The sequence below is a fragment of the Anser brachyrhynchus genome, assembly GCF_964034855.1.
Source record: "Anser brachyrhynchus genome assembly, chromosome: 11".
NCBI classification, from domain to species: domain Eukaryota; kingdom Metazoa; phylum Chordata; class Aves; order Anseriformes; family Anatidae; genus Anser; species Anser brachyrhynchus.
In genome coordinates, this window is record NC_137706.1 from 20986296 (window position 1) to 21010625 (window position 24330).

Here is a 24330-nt window from a genome sequence, read left to right on the forward strand (position 1 = left end):
GGAGACACTTAAGGCTTCCACAGGCTGCTTTAGATTCAGGGAGCCCTGGACTTACATGTCCTCTGCTTTGGATCGAGGAACTGTGGGGTTCCTTCTTCTAGCTTTACAGCCTATACCAATAAGGGCTAACAGTAAACAATTAAAACAGTGTATCATCCTTACTTCTTCTCGTGTTGCCCAGTGTGGATGGTGAAGTTTAGGTGACATAGCAGCAGCATCCCAGAGAGAAAGTTCTTTCTAGAAAATCTTTTAATCTGGGAAAAAGCAAACTTTCTCACTAATTAAAGCAACACTCTTTGCTAGGCAAGAACCACATGAATAGTGTTGGTCAAAAGCTGGAATTCCCTCTGGGAGTGATGTTGTGCCAGGATCCTAGACGTTTTAGGAGGCACAGCTAGGAGAAGAGTCTGAGTTTAGATTCCCATGCTCAGACTTTGTTAGGAAGTTTTCACTTAAAAAGGAAAAATAGGAAATAACTAGCCTTGAAATATTCAGCTGTAGGGATTGCTTTAATTACTTCCTCAGTTAAATATTGTTGAATATAAATAGGAGTAACTAAGATTTTTCCTTCTTCTTTCATGTTGGGAAACGGAGGGTTCTGTGTTGTGAGATCTGGAGGATCCTACACCAGTCTCTTAAGTGAATGTGCAGATTTGTATTTTAAATTTATTTATTTTTCAATAATTCCTTTTCCTCAAGGAATCAGATAAGGGAAGGTTAGAACAACAAAAGTTCTGAAGTCTTTTTTCAAAAACTTATTCAAACTTATGCTAATAATAAAGATACTGAATTTACTGAATTAGAAATGAGCTAAGCTCTTTCTGAGGACTAATATTAAAAGTTTTTGATCGACAGGTTGTTCATGGAAATCCTGAAGTATTGTACAGACTGTGATGAAATTCAATTTAAGGAGGATGGATCGTGGGCTCCTATGAGATCGAAGAAGGAGGTGCAGGAAGTAACTACATCTTACAATGGAGTTGATGGTAAGTCATGTTTTGGGACATACGGACTGAATGTCATACTGTTGAACTGCGCAGTTGCTGGTATTCCTTTAACTTTGATACAAGGTGCTTATTTTTGTATGTTGTAGCTTTTCATAAACATTTGTGGGAAAGATTACTTGAATATACCTGTTTAGGGCTGATGTTATTTTAAGGTATAAGCAATATTACATAATATTGTTTTCTATTCCAAGTTATAAGCTTTGTGTATGAGAGCATATAATAATTGTGACGTTATGATGATTGTAGGGTTGTTGTAAGCTAAAGCTTATATTGTTGATTGACTTTGTGTAGGATGCATAAGCTCTTCCTTGGAACATCAGGTGTCTTCTCACCAACAATCAAATAAAAATAAGAAAGTAGAAGTGATCGATTTAACCATTGATAGCTCATCAGATGAAGAAGAGGAAGAACCATCTGCGAAGAGAAGCTGTCCTTCCATATCTCCAGCATCACCGTTGAATAATAAGGGGTGAGAATTAAGTATGCAGACCAATGCAGAGAGAACATTTTCACAATGGAAATACTGATGAATTCCAAGAGAAAATGTATCTAGAAAGTTCCGCATTCAGATTATATCCTAAGTTAGAAGTTCATAGCAAAGGAATTCAGCCTCTTCTCGGAAAGCCTGAAAAGATTGCAGTATAACAATGTTACATGTGTTGTACATAACAGAAGGTATCATACATAAAATATTACATATATAAGGGATATACAGCACAAAAAGTTAAATATATACAAATTTCTATAGTTGTGCAAAAGTAACTGAGTTGTTAGGTGTGTAACAGTACAGGTTTTTAATTGCATTTGTGCAAATGAGTATAAAACCATGCAAGAGGTGGCTTAGAAGTATGTTTTTGTGGGTTTGAAAGTGGTTTTGTTCTATGGAGGAAAAAAAAGCAGCACATTTGGAGAGAGCAATGAGAAACGACCTTGGGTGTGGTATGGGAGTGTGCAGGTTTTGCCAGTGATTACTACCAGTAGTATAGTGATAAAGAATGCTGGAATAACCTGATTGTACCTAAGTAGCCAAGCTGTTAATAGCACCCTGTTTACACAAACATGTAGGGATGAAAATTGAGGCTGAATCTAAGGGATTGTGCAGACTCATTGAAGTGCTGGAGCAGCATCTTGTTACTTTCTAGTGAAGCTTTGAGATTCAGTAGGGGAGTTGTTGCGCATCTCTCACAATGTTCATTATGTGTATTGAAAAGTTGACTTTGTGTTAAATTTGAGAATAGGTACAGCCTGCATGGGACAGCAATAGAAATTTTCAAATGCTGCACTTTTAGCCTTAAAGTCAAGACTACGTTTTACGCTCATAACAATCCCGTGTTTCTTCCAGCATTTTAAACTTACCACATCAAGCATCTCCTGTGTCAAGAACACCAAGCCTTCCAGCTGTTGACACCAGTTACATCAATACATCGCTTATCCAAGACTACAGGCATCCATTCCATATGACACCTATGCCTTATGACTTGCAAGGTAAGCTGATTGCTCACAGCTGTAAATACAGCTCTCTAAGCAATACTATTGCAAAAGGATTTAAACAGTCATTTTACAATCCAGTACTACAAAATATTATTTTACACCCACAGAAGATGAAATGATATTTTAAAAGAAAGTAAGTTCAGGTTAGTGTCTCAAGGTTTTAAAAGCCTGACTTCAGACTCTCTTCATTACCAGAGGTTGCAAGAAGTGTCACCAGTTTTATGCTGATTAAATTTATTTCATTTGAAAATAGGGTGGAAAAAAAATGGGAGGTGCTTGTTTTGAGACGCTGAACTTTTTTTCTTTGGCTCTTTACAGGTTTAGATTTCTTCCCTTTCCTGTCAGGAGACAATCAGGTAAGTTGAGGAGAATCAAGTCATACGGCAGATTTCTTTTCTGACTTTTCTGAGAAGGGCTTGCTGGCATGAGTGTATAGGCGAGGAAGGAGCAGACTTATGATGCAGGTGTGAGTGCAGGCAGGCTGCAGCTTTCTCATATACAGAGAAACTGTAAGCAAACATAAGCATTGCCACCCTGTGGGTGTAGGATAAGGCATAAAACAGATGAACACTTGACTTCTCAAGGGTTTTAAGCTAGTCATCTGCAGCTGGGCCTTCAGCCATGGCTGAGGATCGTTCTACAATACACCAGCCACCTCCTGAGTTTTTCAGACCTTACATCTGGCCTTTTGGTGCTTGACTATGCTGGGCCCCACCACTGGGACTCTTGACAGTCCTCCACACAATTCTGAGAGTCAGGGCAGCTCTGTTTTTTCTGAGGTCATTTGCCTGTTCACACTGCCATTTTTTTGTAAGTGCTTACTGAAACAGGCTAGATTGGTGCTGTCTCCTCCAGTTTTGGGTACTAAACGGATCATTCTCAAAGGGAGTGTGGGTTGGCAAGCTCTCTCCTTTGGTTGCTTTTCTCCTGTGCCTTCAAGAAGAGAGGGGGCCTGGGGTAGTTCACCTTCCATTTTGTCCCTTTGTGCCTGTTTTGCAATCTCAGGTAGGAGAATTCTATTAAATGTAGAAGGGATACTTCCATAACGTAACTAATTAGGACCAGAGCCTGTGTAGTAGAACTTAAATTCAGAAAAGCTATCTTGATATTCAGTAAAAACACAAACATGAGAATTACTCTGAAATGAGTACTCCAGAAGTCTGGCATAACTATACCAGTGCACGAGTGTCAGGGAACAAGGCTGAATAGCCTGCTTGATGTTCCATCATAGTGGGGAGAAATATCAAAGGCAAAATTACCTTACAGGTAGATTGCATTTAAAATCTGATTCTTGATAGCTGAAGTTCTTGTGTTTTGGGGGCTGCCTGTCAAAGAGTTTAACTTCAGACAGCCCTTGCTGCCTTCTAATGGGGCTAAACGTGCTATTTCTAAATGTATTTTTCACAGAAGTATGCTTTCCTCCCCCAGCAGTGATTAGCACACAGTTTCACCAGCTGTGCTTGGTGACTTCTGAGTGGAGGAGAGGGATGGCAAAATGATTCTTTGAATTTTGGGGATTTTTTCCAACAAGAAATTTTATGAAGAGGTAAAAGAGTGCTGCTGCTTACAACTTCTGTTTGGGTGTCTTACAATACTGTTACCTTTCTAGTGATTATTCTTACTAATGCCAGTATTTCCAATTTCTTTTGGCTTCTGAAATCAGGGGCTACAGAGGTAAAAGTTCACTGTGTCGGCCCACTTACCTTACAGAAAGGTTGAGTAGACGAGCTGGTGTGAAATCCAGAAGCTGTCAGAGCTGTAGCTTACACGTGTATTCTCTTGTGCTGGTCTGAATCAAAACTGTGGTGTCTGAAATGTAACTTGAAAATGTTGTTTTTCCCCCCCAGCATTACAACACATCCCTTCTTGCTGCTGCAGCTGCGGCAGTTTCCGCATCAGATGATCAAGAACTCTTACACTCTCGTTTTTTCCCATATACTTCATCTCAGATGTTTCTCGATCAGCTAAATGCAGGAGGAAGCAGTTCTCTGCCAGCCACAAATGGTAGCAATAGTGGCAGTAACAGCAGTCTTGTTTCCTCCAACAGCCTGCGAGAGAGTCATGGTCATCCAGTTGCAAGTAGGAGCAGCACGGACACGGCGTCCATCTTTGGTATCATACCAGACATTATTTCATTGGACTGATTTTTGGAGCAAATGAACTTGTTAGAGGAAGTCTTTGTGCTTGATTTTACTTTATGTTAGAAACATAGACAAGTTTTTTTCCTTTTTTAGGGAAAAAAATTTACATGTACAGAGAACAAAACTATATTTTCAGTTTTACTTTTGTATATAAACCTAAAATGGCCTCACTGGTAAAAATAACAAAAAAAAAAAAAAAAAAACAAAAACAAACAAAAAAAAAAAAAAACAAAAACAAGGAACTTCAGTTCAATTTTATGGATGCTGAAGATTTTACACCTGTGCATTTGTCATGTGAGTTACTTTTTTTTTCCCCTTAGTTTGGACACAAATGGCATTATTTTTCTTCACAGTAACATAAATGGGAAAGGAACTGAACTTTTGAAGTTCAAACTTGTAGGAGGATTTTTTTTTTTGCCTCTTAGAGACATTTATATATGGTGGTGGAATCTAATTCCCCCATCTCATTTTTAGTGCAGATTTTATTATGCTTGAAGTGGAATAAACCCTACCCAGACTGTTCCATACCATTCCCTCTGTTTGCAGGACATAGCCTTTCAGGACTGTGTTTTGTCACTTCTGGTTCTATGTGACCCTCTGTTCAGATGACATTTTTTTGGAACTCCGTGCTTTAATCAAGCATGTTGCAAGCTCATTAGTGCACCAATTATCCTTGAGGGCCAGACTCAATAAAATTCTAGGCTGAGAAATTATTTGGCTGTGCTTACGTGGGACAAGACAGAATTTTTTATAGAATCTAGCCCCGAATAAAAGCATTGACATATTTGACTGTAGGTTTTTGTTTCTAATAACTTACTATGAAATCCTTTTAAAATAACTTAAAATTCTAATCGAAATATTAAGCATGTGTCAGTTTTAACTTCGTGGAACTGCTTGTGCTTTAAAGTTAGCCATGCGTGTATAAGTGGCCTACTGAACCGAGGCCTATCTCGTTCTGTCTGGGAAAACCTACTTTTAGCTGCCGTAGATCAAATTTCTGCTTAGAAGTGAACTTTTCAACAAAAGGAAGAAAATACAAATACCAATGCACTATTGCATGGTTTGTGCAGCTGGTAATGGTTCTGGTACACTGTCTCTTGATTTCACATTCATCAAAATTACGTTGATATTAAATGTTCAATGCGAGTCTGTTAAACCAAAAACCAATCCCAAATGCCCTACCCTGCACTTAAATGAATCTCTACCTATTGAAGTCTCTTAGGGTAGTGGGTTTCATATTCAGTTTTCTCTTTTTGGACTTGCAATTACTGAATTCCCAGTTTTTCAGTATGTTTATGTTGAACTTTTGAGCCACACTTACTTCCTGGTTTCTTTTCTGTTTTTTTTTTAGGTTGTGCATGACATAGGAAAATCTTTTTTTAAGAACTGGTGGATCATTTGGGCTGATCCATTCTTGTTACAGAGAGAAACGTGTAAATAGCTGGAATGCAGTTTTTCAGGAGATTCTTTAAAGTAAGAGTGGGGGGAGGGAAGGAGGTGATTCTCTTGCGTCCCAAAGTCCACGTCAGAGAGAGTAAATATTTCCTCTGGTGTGAAAAATATTTTTTTAACTGGTTGAAAGTGCAGGTAACAAATTTATCAGGAAAGAGAGTAAGGAATACTAAAAATAGCAGATTGTCTGAATTTTTAATGTCCAAAGCTGTTGATTGCAGCTAGTTGCTTTGAGCATTGACAAGGGCCACCTTTTGCCTATGAAGTTGTCTCAAAATCTTGCATTACTTAAAAAAGAAAAAAAAAAGAAAAAAAAAAGAAAAAAAAAGAAAAAAAACTTTAATCCAAGTAGCATTAGGTATTGCTGTATGATCAGTTGTATGGTTATTTGAAAGGTTCACATGATTATGTGGCATCAAAATTGTTTTTAGTGTTTTTACAGCATCCCTCTGCCACTAAATAGTTGACTTGAATTTTGAAAACAAATGTTCGTGTTTATATGTATATGTGTGTGTATATATGTATTTATAGATCTGTGTGTGTGAGTTAAAAGTGAGTTAAATAGTTTTTCCCATGCATGTGTATTTCATACATATCTGGCTGATATATATATATATATATATTTCACCATACACCAGTTTTATAATTTATTAAATGTCAGTTAAAAAATAAATAAAAGGATAGAAAATGGGAAATACTTATTTTTTAAACTCAGTCTGATTTTGAAGTGATTAAACCTACATTAGGAATATGTCTCATACATTTTAGTCATGAATACTAACCCGGTAACTTCAGAGCATATGCTTTGCTGTGATACCTTTTGTAAATCTGGGGTAACTCTGGTCCTTCCCGACTGCCATCCGTGTAGCTGGGAGCGTGCGTGTCCCCAGCTGCTGGAGCACCTAAGAGAAATTCTGGAGAGCTTTTGCCGATGATTGCACAACGTTTCCATTGACTGTATTGTTCGAGGTGAGCTGAAAATCAGCTTGCGTCAGTTCTGACGATGGTATTAAAATCTTGTTAATTCACATATAAAATTAATGGTGGCAAGTGTATGGCAACACAGAATCTGGCACCTTTATGCCTGTGTTAGTTTTTGGAAAGTGAGGTCAACTGATGATGTCTTCCGCTTCCTCACAAGTTCCCCTGAAGGGAAGGAAGGCCGCTCAGTTCTCTGCTAACTCATTTCCTAACCTCATTGCTCTACAAAGAAGGGGGAGAAGTGTTCTCAAGGCCTCCTTTGTGGTATTAATCCCATATGCTTTGTGAGTTTTCCTATTTCACGCTAGGGTGTTCTTTATAGTTGATAATTCTCTGTGCCTCTGACCACAGTTAACATTACTTGGTAGAAGTCTCAGTCTGAGTTCTCGAAGTTCCCTGCAAATGTATCTCCAGAAGTTAATCCCCGTTAGTTTGCAGTAACTGAAGGTGCAGTAAGGTGACCCAGCACGTGCCTGGCTTGCGGTACTGCTCGCTTCGCTGTAGCTTCCAAAGCTTCTGTAATCCTTGGACTGGTGGCTTCGTGTCCTCAAATTCTTCCCTGGAGGGGTTTGGGGTGTGCACGCGTCTGCGTGATGTGTGTAGGTACATCTACGCATGGCGTGGGGAAATGCTGCTCTTCGAAGAGCAGGGTGGAAGCAGCTTTGAATCACTCTCGTGGGCGTTATTGGTGCATCTTTTGAAAGAAGAACATACGGAACGTACCGAACTATAACCTAGAGCGTGTGTTAAAAGCACCGTGGTCCTTCCACAGTTACAGGCGAGATAGCGATTCCAGGCTTGCCCATCCCTCTCCGTGGCAAGGATTCAGTAAGCCTTCCAAGGACGGGCTGGCTGATAGGTTTGCCTTGGACTGTCCTGGAGCTAAGGACTGGGAGGGGAGAACGAGTCAGAAGTTAATTCTTTGCTGCAGTTCAACATTTCAGGGTTTTAAGCACACTTTAAATATTTTCAGAAAGGGTTTTTTTCGTCAGTGTAACTGTTTTTTCTTTTTTTTTTTTAAACAGAGCTTAGATTTCTAACAAGGGAAAATTGCTGGTGGTCCCCGAAAGTGCTGCTGTTAATTGTTTTAATTAACAAAGGGAAAAATGTATATAAGCAGAATATTAAAATTACCATTAATTCCATGAATTTAAATCTGTCATTCATTGCCTTAAAACTTTCTCTTAGTTTCCATACGGCATGCCAAACCAGTAAATGGCTTTTAAAAATGTATAGTAGACCAATGTCAGTTTGTATAAAAGTACCAAGTGAAAATATTTATTATATGCATTGGAAAAAATGGTTTACCTATTGAATGTTACCTGTTTATGTAGAAATCTTTAGATGTAATAAAAAGCATTCAGCTATGTTGTGTTTACTAAAAAAAAAAGGGGGGGGGGGGTTGCAGGGTGCTTTCTGTGAACTCAGAGTTACAGAGGACCCTCTTGAGCAGGAATGCTTTGCTTGGAAATGTTTTGTGGCATGGAGTGGTTCAGGCTTGACTCTCCAAGCTCTGACAATGCTGCTTTGTTTTGTGAGTACGTGTGAAGTGCGGTTCCCTTTTGCTAGCTTCTCTGCTTTTATTTGGGTAGCGTTCACCCAGCCAGAGAGGGCAGTACCAGCCTGCTATGATACAGGTGTGTTCTGGGGTGATCCCAAGTGATGCTGAGCTGATCAGTCCCCGCGACATCCGAGCATTTATTTTGTCTGCAGCTGAACAGATTTGTTAATCAGCTGTTCTGGTCAGTAGGGGAGAATTAAGTGTGGTGTTGGATCTTTTCTTGCTCCCTTGCCCTGGTACGAAGCACCGAAGCTCTGGAGCAGCTCCGGCGGGCAGGAGGCTGCAGCCTGCGGGCGGCCTCGGGGTGCCCAGAGGCCCTGCACCAAGGTAGGTGAGGTTTTGGCCAAGCGTCTTCGAGATGAACAGGGCATAGCAGGGGACAGTTACAGGGAAACAGTGTCCCTGCTGTTAGCTGGAACCTGCTCCTTTTCTAGGGAGTCCTGTCTCTGTTTCTCTGTGTCCTGCTTCTCTGGAACGTAATCAGTGTTGAGCTGCTTGCAGCGTTTGTACTAAACGTCCCCGTGCGACATAACTGCGCCTCCTGAGGAATCTGTTCCTACACAAAGCGGTACCGGGGTGTGTGGGGACAGCAAACAGCCACGGGTGTTGCTGACTCCTCGGAGTGCAGCCGCAGGAGGACGTGAACCCTAAACCATACGGCACGCCGCGAGCCGTGGAGCTAAGTGCGCTTTTTGAAATTAGAGTTGTTTTTTCAGCGTGACACATTTGACACAAGGGAATGTTACATCCAGTTTATTTAAATATCAGCTCACACTTTGCAGCAGCGTTTCTCTGGAAATGGGGTGGGAACCTGTGTAAGTGCAATCATCAAGGCAGAACAGGGGTTCTTAAAGGCAAATGATTCCCGAGTCCAAACAGTAAGGAGGAAAAAAAAATAGTTTCATGTCCTGCCCTTATCAAATCTCTTCTGAATTTCAGTAGTCGACTGTAGGAATACAAATGGTGTGGGCAAATTCTTCGTATTTTATTGTTCCATTTGGTCCAATTTTAGCCTCTTTTAGCAGATCATCAACTGAAAGAAAGCACAAAAGAAAATACAAAGATCAGATTTGGTATATAGGAGAGTTGTTGCGATACGAGTGATTTGGGTTTTCAAAGTGGTGGTTTCCAGGATCACTTGGAGGCGCCAGCCAGTTTTAAACTAGAATTGCACTTTGATTTTGGTGTCAGTGTGCAACTTTTTAATAAAACTTTGGAGCAGACATTTTCATCTCTGAGTTCCTGTGAAGTGTGGTGCCGGTAATGAAGTTCTTGCTGGGTCACGCCAGCTGAAGATAAGTTCCTGAGACTTCCCCATGGAAAAGATTCACAGATTTAATCCAAATCAGTTTATAACCACTCTTGGTAGGTTGGGTCGTTGGGTTTGAATAACAAAATTGTTCCTATTCAATTTAGCTGAACTAAGTGCTTATGCAGATTATATGCCCGACTTTAAGTAGACTGTGTGCCACTTCTAATATCAGCTTTGTGTCTGAAAGCAAAGCATCCCTTCTTGGCTGTGGCTCCAGCTGAAACCTATTCCTGGAGAAGCGGTAACTGCGGTCACCGCCTGGCAGCAGCGATGCTTCTTGGGCTGGCATTGGGAATGCCTTGGCGGTGATGTCAGTTATTGGACTTAAAATGTTCCTTTCTGCAACAACTAAACCACTAAGAGGTATTTTCCCGTAAAATAGTAAACGTCAGTAAAATAAGAAGCACATGAGAAATTATGCATAGAAAAATAGTAAATGTCGCTGGATGAAGCTGCTGCTGGGGGTTAGATGCTGTATTCCTTCCTTTGGGTGATGGGAGAGGAGGTGAGTTCCCTCGCTTTGCTTTACCTGTACCATATAGCACTAAAAGAGATGTAAGAGAACCCCGGCAGCTTTTATTTGATAAGGTTTTGGGCAACAGCTTCCTTTGATAAGGTACCTAATGCAGCCCAGGAGAGGGTTTTGGTCCCATGATGCTGATGTTGAGCCATGTCTCCTTGCTCAAGTGTGTTGCTGGTCTTTGTGCCAGCAGTGTAGAGCGGTGCCGTGATGGGACACTAAGAGCGTGGGGCAGGCGGTCTGCGGGAGGAGAAGCAGGTGGCTTGGGCACCTGCGTTCATTGCTTGATATTCCATCAGCAGGACACCTCTGGGTGTCTAGAGCCTGTTGATGGACCGTCAGAACAGATGGGTCTGAAGTGGCTACGTGGTAATTCAGTCCTTGCTGGGTCTCCTGCCCGGGCAGGCTGGAGCCACATGTCTTACTGTAAGCAGCTGTGGGAGGTCTGCGAGCAGCACTGCATTTTTTGTGCCTGCTGTCCGGAGTTTTGTGCCTGCTGTCCGGAGCGGTGTGGGCTGAGATGCTGCTCTGCCCCGCTGTTTGCAGCCGGGTATCAGTGTATGAATGAGGGACGAACTCGTTCAGCACTGGGCCAGCAAGGAGCTACGGGGAGCTGCAGACACGGAAGGTGAGGAACGATCCCTTGCTTCCAGGAGATCTAATCCTTCTCTCAAAGAGAATATCCTGATGGTAATAGAATGCTTCTAATGGCATAAATTCAAAAATAATTATTCCCAGAACACTTAAAAATAACACAGAAGAAAAACGTGTCAGTTCTCATTTGGTAAGAGTACATTAAATGAAAACGAAGCGCAAGCTTTTCTGGAAGCGCTGTAAATGAAGGTATGTGCCAGTAGTTACTGAACAGCCGCAGATGCTAATGAAATTGAGTCTGCTCTGGCATCAAATATTTATAGCAGCTTAGCAAGCTGGAGTTCAGCGTGTCAAGCCAAAGGGGGAATTTCTTGTTGAGAAGAAGCATCGCTTGCTACGTAGGATCCATGGTGCTTTGTTAGGAGCTGGCGGATGGGCTGCACATTTCTGCACATTTACTCCCAAAGTAATGGGAAATCCCCCCGCGCCTCCCGAAGCTTCTCTGTGTAATAGTGGTTCTTGCTGGGATGCCTTTAATTAGGGTTAATGTCTCCGTGTCTTCACTGTTTGTTCAGCTCTCATAATAGCTCCGAAAGTGTTTTCAGATGTAAATAGCTGCATAAACTATTATTCCAGTTAAACAATTGAGGAAAATGCTCAACGACGTGCCTTGCTGGCACATCACCCGTAAGGCTGGCTCAGCTGATGAGTGCACCAGGACGGGCAAACCTTGTCCTGATGAAATCCAACTCTCCTTCACCATAAGGAAGGCCCTCAAGGAGCCAGACAGGGCCTACACAAACCCCAGAACCTTGGTAAAACTCCCCCTTGCCTGCCTCAAACCGCTGATAGGGGTTTCTGGTGCCCCACCTTCGGCAGAGGGGAGCAGCTTTCAGACAGGCAGGACTATTTTTACTTTTTTTTTTTTAAGAATCTTAATTAAAATGTCCTTCTCTCTTACGATTTGCACTTGCCATGGCAGTGCTCTCGGGGGAATCGGGCAATTCCCTGAGCCCTGCCCTGCCGAGGGTGCTCAGCACCCACCTCGCTGGCAGGCGCTGCTCCTGTGCTCCCAGCTGGAAGCTTCTGGCCCTGCCTCGGCTGCAGCGGGAGAGCAGGGAGGAAGGGACCAGAAGCTCAGGAGCACACGCTACCACAGACTACGTCTCTGTGTGGTGAAATACCTTCTTCCTCGGAGAGTTTTTCTCCCAAGTTTGTCAGCTTGGCCCTCAGCTCCGAGACGGTGATGAACCCTCTCTTCTGCCTGTCTATCATGGACAAGGCTGTGATGATTTCCTTCTCGGGCTCCTCCTGCTTCGTTTGCCTGTACATTATATTCAGGAAAGTGGAGAAGTCCAGTTCTGCATTTCGCTCTGGAAGAACAAGAGCACATTCTTTATGAGGGGCTCGGTGCTGTAGTCCCCATCCAGCCCTAACCCCTCCTGTGTCCTCCCCAGTTTCCCGAAGCAGCCGCAGGATGCCTCCCCTGCTCCGGAAGCTTTTTTAATGGCACTGCTTCGATCTGTGGCTGTGCTGGCTCCGTTTGCCAGCAGTGCCTTGGGGCTGGGCTTTGGTGACTGCTCCTGGCTGTGCTGCAGGGCCTGGGCTGCTTCACCCCGGAGCAGGAAAGTGCCCGGCCTGCAGCCAGCCTCCTCTTCCTTGCACATTGTCTCCTGAGTACTGAAACACTGAGTTTTAACACCAAAAAAAAAACCCACAACAAAGCAAAAACTCTGCCAGGACCAGATAGCTTAACTTCAATGTGCTCATCAATTTTTTCTGGCCGTAGCCCAGCTCGGTTCCCTCGGCTGCCCCGGACTCACCGATCTTGTGCAGGTGAAGGTGCCTCTGCACCTCCCCTGGCGTCGGGCTGGCTCCCAGGCACCGCATCACGGCCATCAGGTCGCTGGCTTTGATCTTGCCTTTTTGTTTCTTGTCGTACAGGGAGAAGCATTCCTTGAACTCTAATTAAAAACCAAAACTCTCCGTTATGTCATGTAAGGTTACCTCGAGCTGCAGCCGTGGTCCTGCCGCCTGCGGGGCGGCGTTGGTCGGGTTCCAGCGGGGATATTGTGTCTGCCTCCGGTGTCTTCTTTCACAGAGGTACTGGATGGGGGGGATTGGAGAGGAGGGGGGGGGGAAGGACCCGGAATAAAGTGCCAAGGGTAATTAAAAGTCCAGGCTTACAACTAACTGAGCTGATTAGGGTCCTTCGGTCTAATGAGGGAAGTCTGAAAGTGGAGCCTGGTCTGCAACCGAGTTAAGGACCATCAGAAAGCGCTTTTCTCCCCGTTCCTGGGGGCAGGAGGGGGTGCTGGAGGCATGGTTCGGTCCCTGCCGGCATCGCCCCGCAGGTGGACAGCTGGATCTTAAAATGGCAGATGAAGGAAGGGATAACGCAAAGCACAGCGGGGGTTGCAGAGCAGCTGGGAGACCCCAAACCAGCCTCTTCCATCCTCCCTGCCCTTCGTGCTGTGGGTGCCCGTGGGTGCTGGGTGCCTGTGTGGGTGCTGGGTGCCCGTGGGGGGCCGTGGCCCCGGCTGCCCCCTCCCGCGCTGCTGAGCCACAGAGCACTGCAGCTTAACGGCTTTGCAATAATACTCTTACTCCAGCTCTCTTCCGTGTTTCTTGTAGCAAACTCTTCCTGCTAAAGGCAGGGGCCCCTTCCCCAAAAGCCAGCCCCGATTTCTCGCCCCGAGCCCCCGCTGCCCCGGGCTGGCAGCGAGGGGGGTTTGTCCCCTTGCCCCCCTTTGCTCTGATCGGAGGTGAAATGATTGTAGGTGGGGAAAAAAAAAGAAGTACTTACCGTTAATTTGATCCTGCGACAGAAATTTTGCCTGCAGCGAGAAAGGGGGGGGCAGGGGGGGGGGAGAAGGAGAGAACAGCAACACAACTTTAAAATCTGGAAGGGGGGGCACGGGGGGTGCGCTTTGTATCAGCCCAAACCCTCGCTCACCATTGCTTTGGGGCCTTCCGTGTGTTTCAGGCTGTGGGGACGGGCGGCTGCTGCGTTCGGTGTGGAGAAGGGCTAAAGTCCGCCAGCCCTGTGTGGCGAGGCAGGGCTGTAATAAATACCCCGCTGCCATGGCTACCGGGCCTGATCCCTGCAGGCCGCGGGGCCCTGAGCTGTTAGACGGAGCTGGGCGAGGAGGATCCGTGCCTGGATGCTGAAACAGAGCGGGGGGCTGCAGGAGGTGGTTGGGTTTTAAACCTTTTTTTGGGGAGGAGGCAGCAACCTCCAGCTTCTGGGGCCTAGGCCGGGTAGCTGCGCTGTGTCTTACAGCCCCTTCTGGTGCCAGGCTTCTGGCACTTGGTTGACATTCAGGGCGTTAAAAGGCAAGGATTATGTACAAAAATGCTGAGCAGAACTCAATGTTTTGTCCCAAAATAATAAAAACGGAGCCAGCAGCTCAGCTGGGCGCTGCTCTGCCTCGCCGGATCCACCGGCAATGCCAGCCCAGGGCTGGGCTCCAGGACCCCGAACATCGCTGCTCCACGGGCCGCATCCTTCCCAGCACAGCCCCAGCCTGCTACACCCTGAGGTACGGGTCCCTGCGTCTCGTGGGATGACGATTCTCCCCTCAGGGAACAGCTGCTTCAAGTATGGCAAGTCACTCAGCTTTTATCAAACGTTTTTATTCAGTCTGTTTTGCTATTAACTTTATTTGTGTTAACAGCTTGGGTTCTGTCACACCGGGGTTTGATACAGCCTTCATGGACATGAACTGTTACAGGGATTCAGCCGGGGTTGGAGGAGCTCAGCTCCATCACCTGAGTAGTGAGCGGGTACAGAAAATGATGCTACTGGGGGGGCGTAGGGGACCTGCAGGATCAGCCCTTTGTGCCTGGGGGCTTGTACAAAACCTCCCCTCCTTAGCTGGGTCTGGGTAACACAGGACATGCCTTGCACCTACGTCAGTCAAGGAATTTATTTGAACTACCTCTACATTAGAAAAAACTATTTTTTTTTCTTTGAATCACTCAGAAATATCAAAACTTATAAACTTTCCTTTCCTGCGTGGAGGTTGTTCATGTGCAGGGTGTAAAAAGCCCACGGCTCGGGGATATAGATCACGCCAGGGTACTTCTTCCTGAGGATTTTGTCGTTCCACAGCCAAATCACCCAGACAGCAATGAGGACCAGCGTTATGATGAACGAGTAGAAGAGGAAAAGCCCATTGCTGTCCAGGACGAGTCCTTTGCGTTTCTGGTGCATCACCAAAGCCATCATGGCAAAGAAAGTGAAAATGTAGAGGATGAAGATCTGCCCCTCTGTCACGAGATACCTGCAAAGCAAAAGGACCCGTTAGTGCTCTTCGTGGGGAGCTGGGCTCTGCAGACAGGTGACAGCAAGTGACAGCTCCTAACAGCAAGTACCCTAAATATTTTTCCTTCATTAAAGCAGGAATTGGGAGAGAGGCAGCAAACTCATCGGGAGTGGAAGAAACCAGATGTTTGGGGTGCCAGCTCCTGGGAGAGCCCACGTGGATGGAGGGGCAGGTGGAGTTAGCAAACGGGTGCCTCCTTGCAGAGACCTGGCTGAGAAGCTGCTGGGCTGCCAGGAGGAAGGAGGAATTGTACTGGACGGGTCTTAAATCGCTAGCACACAAATTGCAGAGACTCACGCTGATGTATTTAAAGGAAGTGCAGTGGGGTAACTGGGAACTGACCAAATCATCCTGATGATTTTGACTATCAAAAATTAATTTACTGTATAAGAACAGTCTCAGCAGGGGGGCAAAGCCACGGGCAAGAGAGAACATCATCTCTGAAGATGAATGGAAAGTTGTTTGGCTGCCATCAGGGAAACAGTTTGGGAAGATGAGGCTACTGAAAATGAGAAATAAATAAGACCTCTCTCAAAAGGCTATTTGGACCCGCAGGGCAAGCTACGGAGGCAGCGTAAGAGCATCACGCAGGCAGCCTGGGCTCTACGTAAAATCTCTGCACCACTGGTGAGAGCATCCCCGCTACCACAACTGGCCTGAGACCAGGTGGATGCGCTGTGGGCACCAGGTGACAACCCCAAAATCATCCAGGATCCGTCTACCTGGGCAGTGACTGGCTTTGAAGAGGGGGCAGACAGCAAGCAGAGGCTGAAAGCCTGGGCTCCAGCAACATCACCCTGTGCCAGGCTTCCTGAGACAGAGGTGGAGGAGCAGGAGAACCACGGAGCACTGAGCAGGTGGGGCTGGGACAACCGGTGCCCAGAACTCAATGGGGGAATGACAGCGTGGTTGAGGAAATACCCCCCAGCAGGGAAAAGGACACGCTGTGCTGAAGCTGTCCCAGCTGGTACAGGCTGAAGAGGCTGCCCATTTAAACGAGATTTCATTTTCCAGACTTGCACAGGAGAAACTGCAGCAACTTCTGCTCTGGGGAAGGGAGAGCTCCTGCTGCACGCTGCAGAGCCTCCTGTGCTCTTCCCTCCATCCCGCACCTCCCTGAGAGGGCAGAAGTCACTTACCAGTAATAAAGGCTGCTCGGCCCCATCAGAAGCAAGGCAGCCACTGGCATCCTGCTCTCATCTTCAACAGGAGTGAAGCAGCCGGTGAAATATATGAAGAGTATCAGAAAGAAAGGGATGTACCTGTGAGCAGAGACAGAGCTCCCGTGGGTGGTGTGACCCCGCAAAGCGGCACCGCGATGCACCAAGCCCTGATTTACCCCCCCCTCCTGTACCGTGGTGGCTGTGAAGGTGCAACCAGTGTCACAGCTGCTGAAAACTGCTGTCAAATTGCTGAAAACAGCCTGCTGCGGGGCTGCTGAAGATAATGAGACTTGTGGGGCTGATTAGGTCAAACGCTGGGCTCCAGTGCTCAGCCCAACACTTGTGGTTGTTGCCCTCGCAGGCTCAGAAGGCCGTGCGAGGGCAGTGGGGTGAGCTGTGATGTGCTCAAAGCCGAACGGCAGGCAAGCAGGATGCGGACCAGGATCTGAACGAACTAAAAGTTTAGTTTTTAATTTTGGGATTTGCTTCACGCTGCCTGAGGAACAGCAAACCAACCTGAAAAGGGGCGAGAGCTCCCTGTCCCCTCCCTGGGACGTGTAAGGATGACCGGCAGCAGGTAAAGGACAGAGCTCTGGGGCTGCAGATCTGCGACAGCAGCACACCCAGGGCAGGGGATGTGTCCACACTTCATGCTGCTTGGGTGTGCTTGCACCGGGGGTGAGGTGTGCTCCAACAGGGACACAGGCAGCACGCGGTCACACAGGACCAGGCCCACGGTGCTTCTAGGACCAGCCTGGGGCAGTACTGCTGCTGCGGTGCTGAAATCAGTCCCTGAATTACCATGGGAGCAGTGCGGCCAAGCAGCCTCTGCCACTGCAGACACAAGGGCGCCTGCCCCCTGGCCGCAGGGTCACCGAACGGATGCGTGGTGAAGGCAGAGAATAAGCACAGGGCTAGTGAGACCGGGCAAAATCAGGCTGTTTCAGAGTCCAGCTCGAGAGGAGCAAAACCCTCAACGAGTCTTCAGCAGCCTCAGCCTGGCACTGTAGCTGGCCTGGGAAAGGTGGCTGAGGGAAGAGAAGAGCAGTGCCGCTCCTGCTGCTCCCTACAGCTGTCAAACAAGCTGCACATCCTTGAAACATCAGTGAGAATGACAGGGACAGAAAAAAAAAAAAAACCTAGCAGGAATGGGCAATTTTCCAAGGGAGAGAGCCACTGTAATTACACTAGCTGTGAGAATATTATCCCTAGCCGGCTCTCATCAGCTGTGCTTTATTTTTTACGTATTAACCTACAAAGAGCCCTGGCCTGCCTTTCCTCGCATTGTTCTGGGGCCACCAGATTCGCTGGAAATTGCTTACCACATCGAGTGACCTAAATATTCATCGTAGTAGTACAGCAGCTCAAAGGAATCAATCTGCAATGCAATGAAACAGATTTAAAAGGGCAAAAGGAAACAGAGCACCACGAAACGAGAACACGCAGTTAATATTTGTTTTAAGTGCTTGTATAAAAACGTCCTCTTTACCAGTGTCTCTGGCTTCAGGTTCTTGATGATTGGGTTCTCCCTTACAGACAGATGGTGCTGGTAGCCACTGAAGATCAGGCGATGGTTTACGGAGTCCCCAACCAGGTGGATGCTCGCTCCCATGACGAACATGATGATGCTGACGTACACCATGGAGCGCGGCAAGGTCTTAGGGGAGCGTTCGATGAGCTGAAACCGCGGAGATGGTGAACAGTCAGGAGGCGCGAGCAGAGGTGGGTGGTGCTGTGACAAACTCTGCCCTCTCCCGCTTTACAAGGGCTTGAAAACGTCACCTTAAGCCCTGCAGAGACCTGCAGAGAGCCGAAGGTTGCACTGTCATAGCAGAGGTGAGCTGCTGCCAGCACCCTGCCTGGATTTGTCCACCCCGGGCAGATCGGTGTGACCGACCCCAAAGGAATGCACTTCCCTGACCGCAGCTGCTTCCCCTACAAACATCTCAGACGTGTTTCTACTAGCCTGGGTGGTTTTTCAGTTTCTAGTACACACTCCTCTTCCTTTTTGCAACAAACAAACCACATTTTTGGCCTTGTTGAAGCTTTCTGCAAAGCAGCACCCTCACCTGAGCCAAGGCTTAGGCTGCAGCAGTGTTCCGGCACTTCTAATGCAGCACTCAAAGCAGCTCAGCCACCAGATGTGATCAAACCGTGATTAATTAGAAACAAAAAGGCAGCTGCTTTCTGTAGCTCCTTTCCTCTTTGAAAGCCTCCCTGTGCCCTCCAGTGGCGAGCAGAACCTCCAGCAGCACTCCCAGCGCGCTCGGCACAGACACTTGTTCCTTTGTACTTCTCTGCTGGATCACTTTCAGAGGCCTCTTGGTGAGTTGGTGGTGGTTTTTTTTTTTTTTTCTTCCTAATGGAATTTGACTCAACCCTCCCCGTGTGTTTGGCTCTAAAGAGGAGGCTTAAACTAATCTGCTACGTAAGAAAAATCTGCCCGCTGACAAACCAGGCCTGTGGGTGAGGCACCCCTGGGAACACCAGCGCCGGATTTAATGACGAGCTCTCCCTGTCCCATCTTGTGGTCTGCTCGGGTCTGGGTGGAGGCAGGCACGTGAGGCTGACGTGGAGCCCAGCGAGCCCGCGGCAGGATCCTGCAAGCCCGGTTGGGGAAGAGAAACAAGCGTGGTTTAATCCGCACGGAGCCCCCTGCTCAGCTTGCAAAGCGGGGAAGGTCTCGAAATACATCGCTAAGGTGCTTCAGCCTTCGGGACCCAGCCCCTCCGAGCATCTGCTGGGGCATCCTCTGCCTCCCCGTGCTGCCAGAGCAGCTTTGCAGCCCTTCGTCTGCATAAACACAGAAAAGCTCCTTATTTGTATTTAATTTTGAGGCTTAGCTTTCCCTTTCTCCGTAACTGCTGTAGGAACGTCAGAGGATTCAGAGAGAGGGGAGGAGAACAAAAGGCTCAGGGAAGCTCTCCTCTGCCGGAGGGAGAAGGCTGGAGGTGTCCTTCAGGGGGACAGCAGGTAACAGAAATGCACCAAAGGCAGCAGGTTTTAACCTGACAAGTACTGAGCCTGCAGAGATCAGCTGTGTCAGGCTAGGACAGGTCTGACCAAGTTTCGTAGCATTAGGTTCCCCCAGAGGACCAGGTACTGAATATTCCTTTCTGGCCACAGTGGTGTTTAAAACCTCCCAGGCAGACTCAGGAGAGAGAGAAGCATTTACATCTTGGGACATAATTTACTTTCTAGCTAATGAAGGTTAAAATACATTTATAATTGCTTTCTCCTATCTTCTGGCTGCTAAGTATTTAATATGAAAAGATTTCTAATGATACAAAAGTCTTTAACCTCATAAACGGTCTGCACGATCCGGTGGCTGGCAGATGAAGCTAGATAAAGTCAAGCTAAAGATACGATTCTAATGTCAGAGAGCAAGTGTAATTAAGTACTGAGCAATTTAGAAAATCTACTACAGCTCCAGCTGTCTGAGAAGGTCTTTAAGTTGTGGATGCACGTCATCTTACAGACACACGTTGGGTCAGCCAGGGTGAAGGGCTCTGAATTCTCCTGAACGTGGAGTTCCCGAGCAAAGCGCCTTGCTTTGTACACTCAGGCAACGCGAGTAACGAGCGAAAGGCTTTCTGCTGGGCTGGAATTTCCACAGCCTTCTCCTCGAATCTGTGCTGCTGTCAAAGGCAGGAGGCTGAGCTGCAAGGGTAACGTGCAGAGCCCAGTCTGCCCAGGTTTGTTCCAGTCCGCAAAACACAGGCAGAGCGATCAGCCTGGTCTCCTACTGCTTCACCGTCAACACACTGCTCAAAAGTAAGAGGCTACGTGATTTGTCTCATCTGTGGCCTACGGCTGGCTGATGGAAAATCCTTAAAAATGTTTTTTTCCAGCATGCAGAGAGGTGGGGAGATGGTCCATGAGCTGCATTAAAATGGGCACTGCCTCAGTCCTTAACAGCTGGCATCATAAATTCTTCCTGGAGTAGAAAACCTCGAGGGTACAGCAGGACCAGCTCACTTGCAGGAGTGTGTGAGTAACTTCTCCTTTGTTCAGTAAGTTCCTAAAGAACTCCTAGCCCTTACAAAACAGTTACTTGCCCTGCTTTTACAACTAGTGATATTTAAAAAAATTAACACATAAGCCTTGAGGTTTACCTTTAGCAGAAGAAATGGTGTGATAACGTTGTAAGCCATGTGAAAATAATCTCCAGCACTCGGTTTGTTTAGAGGAAACCACTCCAAAGGCAGGATTATCTGAGGAGAGGGGAAAAAGGCACATCAGGACATCCCCGTGACCCAGCTCGCAGCTACCGTGCTTTGCTTTCGAAGCACCTGCAGCCCCGTAACCAGCTACAGGACAGGGAAGGAGAAGACCTTTGCTCTGGACTTAAACCTCAGCCCCTCGCTCCTGCAGCGCTGCCAAAAGCCGAGGCCGTGACGTTGTGTGGCCCAGCGAGTGAGAAAGCACCAGGGAATCCGACAGCAGCGGATCTCTGCTAACGTGCTGTCACGTTCAGGTGTCAGCAGGAAAAAACAAAACATCACATTTCTGAAGGCAGAGACCACTTTTGGCCTGCCCCATGCTAACCGGACAGCAGGAGCCCAGGCTCAGGGTGTCCACACACAGGGAAGAGCAGCAGAAACCTCTCCAGGTAACATTTATACTACAAAAATGTAAATTTGTGGGACAGGCGGTGCAGAACCGCGTTTCCCAGATACCTCCCCTGTGACTGGAACCCTACACTTGCTTACAGCTACATGAAGACCTTGTGGTGGTCCTCGTTTCAAGGACAGCTCCTCGAGGGTGGCCCTTGGGTGCAGAAATCAGCTCACTGCTCCGCAGGGGAAGTTCTGGGCCGCCCCAATCTGCCACCCCAAATGAGTGCGAGGCCAGCAAAGCAGCGGGCCTGCCCTCGCCACGCTCACCATAGCAATGGGACGGCCGAAGTCCAGCACCCAGTTCTGCAGCGTGAAGTAGAACCAGAGATCGAGGTGAAACTGGGAGCTCTTGAAGTTGTCCTCGCTCTTGACAGCTCCATGCCTGGAGGGGACAGAAGTTGCGGTGTCAGCCCAGCACCGCCGCTTTCTGGCTGGGAATCGCTCCAGTTTTGCACCACTAAGATTATTTCTCCCCCTCCTCAACATTTTTCTCAAGAGTTAAGTGTTCTGGGTGAGCTGTTCGGGTGGATCAGAGCCCTGCTGGCTCTGTGCAGCAGCAATGCCACCGCCTGCTGCGGACGTGCAGCAGATAAGGGACAGGGAAACAGCCCAAATACCTGGGGTCAGGCAACAGGTCCCTGAGGAGGCAGGGAGCAGGCTCCAGGTCTGTGTCCCCACCCAAAACCTGTGCTGTCCTGGCAGATGTTTGGAGATCTGCGGCACATTTACAAAGTTGAGGCTCCAAAGAGAGGAGGAGACAAAGCATCACGAGTAAAAACTGGCCCATCCCTGTACGAAGGCTCTCCCCGGCTGAGAAGGGAGCATAAAGGCAGGATGAAAAGCTTAAGTGCTGAATTAAGTGCACCTATTTTTAACTTTTGCATGACAAAGCACCATTAAACTCCCAGGGCGCTTCTGCCGAACGCTAAAAAAGTATCCGCGCCCGGTGGTGCTCGAGCCCGGGGATGCTCTGGATGCGCTGTCACCTTCATCCTCCTCTCTGAAGATCGTTCTGTCCTCTACCTCTGCAGAGCAGGGCCCGGTCCACCCCAAATGAAGTCTTTCCATCGAGCAGCCCTCCAGCTCCCTGCAGGAAAGCAGCCGCTTCTCCTCGGCTCTTCCCTGGCGCTGAGACCGGAGCGGTGCTGGTCGGCCCCGAGCTGAGCTATGGGAGCCCACGGTCCTCACCAAGGGCTGGGCAGGGTGGTGGTGCCCCGCGCAAGCCTGGGTGTCCTGGGTGAGCCAGGACAGCCCCTGAGAGCTGGGGTTCCTGGGGAGAAGCTGTCAAAGCCCTGAGAAGTCGGGGTTCCCTCGGCAAGCTGTGGCTGAGCCTGCACGAGGCTGGGGACCCCAAACACGTGGGGTACCCTGGACCGCTGCAGGACCCGGGACAAGAGCCCAGGGAGCACAGGGGGGGCTGGATGGGGCTGGGGTATCCGAGGGGGGCCTATAATGATCCCAGGGGAGTCAGGACGGCCGGCTGCAGCGGGGAGATGGGGGTACCCTAACCCGGGTTGGGGTGCAGGGGGGAGGGTGCATGAAGCTGGGGTACCCTAACCCGGGTGTGGGGTCAGGGTGATGCGGGGGGGGGCTCAGGACGACAGCGGGGGGTCCTGGGGGGGGGTTCAGGCTAACCCAGAGGCAGCTGGATGGGGCTCGGGTACCCGAACGGAGCCAGGGCACGCTGCGGGGGGGAGGCTCCGGATGATGCTGGGGGGTCCCGGAGGGGCTGGGGCAGCCGGGACGGGGCTCTGGGGGGCGGCTGCTCCCTGGGCATTGCGGGGGGGGGAGGTCCCGCATCCCCATCCCTGTCCCCATCCCAAAAACCGTCCCGGTCCCGTCCCCGCCGCTCACCTGCCCGGGTAGAGCGGCCCTGGGGGCTGCGGGGAGCCCGGGGCCGCCGCCGGGAACGGCCTCCGCCGCGCCGAGCCCTGCATGAGCCCGGGGAGCCCGGCCCGGCCCGGCCCGGCCCGGCTCGGCTCGGAGCGGCTCCGCCCGGGCCCCGCCTCGGCGCCGGGGGCGGGCGGCGGCTGCGCGGCCGGGGGGGGGGGGGGCGGCACCCGGCGGGGCCCTGCGAGGCCCTTAGGGGCTTCGTTACTGCTCCTGTAATTAATTTGGGGTCCCCCAATTAATTTTGGGGTGTGTGTGTGTGTGTAACGTTTTATTTTGTCATTACTTTGTTTTCGTTATTTTATTTCTCGTTATTTGTGTTTTTATTGCTTTTAGTTCCGTTCCTGTAATTTTATTATTTTTAGTTCCGTTCCTGTAATTTTATTATTATTCTATTCCTGTATTTTTATTGTTTTTGTTATTGCTGTTACCGTAAGCACCAAGCAGGCGCAGTTGCAGTTGTGCTGGGAAGCAGCCAGCCGCTGTGTCTGCACGCGGGGCTGCCCCAGAGGATCAGCGCCGGGGCCGAAATCCCGTGGTTCAGCCCCAAACCGGGGAGCAGCCTGGCTGGGGAGCGCTTCGTGGGCCCGGTGCCGCCCTGCTGCCTCCTCCTGCTGGGCAGCCTTGTGCTGGGGAAGGGCCGTGAGGAGGAAAAGCCCCAAGTGCTGTTATTTCCTGGATCCGAGCACAAGAAGTCGCAGCATTTCCATGGCGTTTGCTCCGGCTTTCGCCTACACCCGGTGGACCGAAGAGACCCCCACCACCGGGAGCAGGATGGGCCCAGAAAGGAGCTGCAGCGGTGTCGAAGAGGAGCTGTGATCCCAGCTTACTGGAGGGGCAGTGCACGGGGAATCCGCCGTGCCCACGGCCTTCCCCTCGGCCTTCTGTCCCTGTATTCCATAGGGAAAATCCGGGCAGCTTACTTGCCTTCCCTGTCCAAAGCACACTCAGATAATCTTTGCTATTTTTAAAGTAGAGGAAGGGGAGAAGGACAACGTTTAACTCTTTAAGGGCTCCTCAGATAAAGAAACAAAAACTGCTGGCCCTGAAGTACCTCCACGTGCCTTGCTGCGAGTCCTCACCTGACCAAAAAAATTAGATTGGAAAGCGGGAAGAGGCTGACGGAGGGGAAAATGCAGACTGCCTCGTGCAATCGGTGTGTCATTGTGAGCGCGAGGTTTAATCGGAGGGTCAGGGAGCAGAGCGTGGCTCTGCCCCAGCTTTGGCCGACCGCCACGAGCGAATCCCTAGACGTGAGGTGAGCTGCCTGC

General features: G+C 48.4%; 3 protein-coding genes across 8 annotated transcripts in view; 1 reads left to right on the forward strand and 2 right to left on the reverse strand.

Moving 5' to 3' along the window:
* The window catches only part of PIAS1 (protein inhibitor of activated STAT 1), a 55813-nt gene extending 47374 nt beyond the window's left edge, over nucleotides 1-8439 (forward strand). For 3 of the 5 annotated variants that reach the window (XM_080551549.1, XM_080551550.1, XM_080551548.1), the window contains exons 10-14: nucleotides 856-986; nucleotides 1299-1476; nucleotides 2350-2492; nucleotides 2817-2854; nucleotides 4346-8439. In XM_080551549.1, the coding sequence (XP_080407675.1) occupies nucleotides 856-986; nucleotides 1299-1476; nucleotides 2350-2492; nucleotides 2817-2854; nucleotides 4346-4642 (787 nt within the window). In that variant the 3' untranslated portion in view covers nucleotides 4643-8439. The remainder of the gene's footprint in view (nucleotides 1-855; nucleotides 987-1298; nucleotides 1477-2349; nucleotides 2493-2816; nucleotides 2855-4345) is intronic. The other 2 variants (XM_080551552.1, XM_080551551.1) reach the window with 1 other exon arrangement.
* A 932-nt stretch (nucleotides 8440-9371) lies between these two features.
* Nucleotides 9372-14547, reverse strand: CALML4 (calmodulin like 4). Its single transcript, XM_080551563.1, has 5 exons — nucleotides 14016-14547; nucleotides 13866-13896; nucleotides 12883-13023; nucleotides 12244-12432; nucleotides 9372-9666 (listed from the first exon to the last, which is right to left on the reverse strand). Exons 1-5 carry the CDS (start codon nucleotides 14016-14018, stop codon nucleotides 9569-9571), a joined length of 462 nt encoding a protein of 153 aa, XP_080407689.1. The 5' UTR covers nucleotides 14019-14547; the 3' UTR covers nucleotides 9372-9568.
* Nucleotides 14548-14677: 130 nt separating this feature from the next.
* On the reverse strand, nucleotides 14678-23187 carry CLN6 (CLN6 transmembrane ER protein). 2 transcript variants are annotated; one of them, XM_080551559.1, is made up of 7 exons: nucleotides 23024-23187; nucleotides 21437-21551; nucleotides 20666-20764; nucleotides 18040-18228; nucleotides 17873-17928; nucleotides 16527-16649; nucleotides 14678-15345 (listed from the first exon to the last, which is right to left on the reverse strand). In XM_080551559.1, exons 1-7 carry the CDS (start codon nucleotides 23104-23106, stop codon nucleotides 15057-15059), a joined length of 954 nt encoding a protein of 317 aa, XP_080407685.1. In that variant the 5' UTR covers nucleotides 23107-23187; the 3' UTR covers nucleotides 14678-15056. The 2 variants fall into 2 exon arrangements, with proteins under 2 accessions (XP_080407685.1, XP_080407684.1); XM_080551558.1 differs by lacking the exon at nucleotides 23024-23187 and adding an exon at nucleotides 21787-21971.
* Nucleotides 23188-24330: the final 1143 nt, after the last annotated feature.

Coding starts and splice junctions, on each gene's coding strand:
- CALML4 (XM_080551563.1), bottom strand. Junction 12,433..12,882: donor CCTTCACCTGCACAAGATCG/GTGAGTCCGGGG, acceptor TTGTTCTTCCAG/AGCGAAATGCAGAACTGGAC. Junction 9,667..12,243: donor AAAACTCTCCGAGGAAGAAG/GTATTTCACCAC, acceptor GCTTTCTTTCAG/TTGATGATCTGCTAAAAGAG.
- CLN6 (XM_080551558.1), bottom strand. CDS start 21,956: ATGGGCCAGTTTTTACTCGTGATGCTTTGTCTCCTCCTCTCTTTGGAG. Junction 17,929..18,039: donor ACCTGAAGCCAGAGACACTG/GTAAAGAGGACG, acceptor ATTGCATTGCAG/ATTGATTCCTTTGAGCTGCT. Junction 15,346..16,526: donor CCGAGCAGCCTTTATTACTG/GTAAGTGACTTC, acceptor TTTGCTTTGCAG/GTATCTCGTGACAGAGGGGC.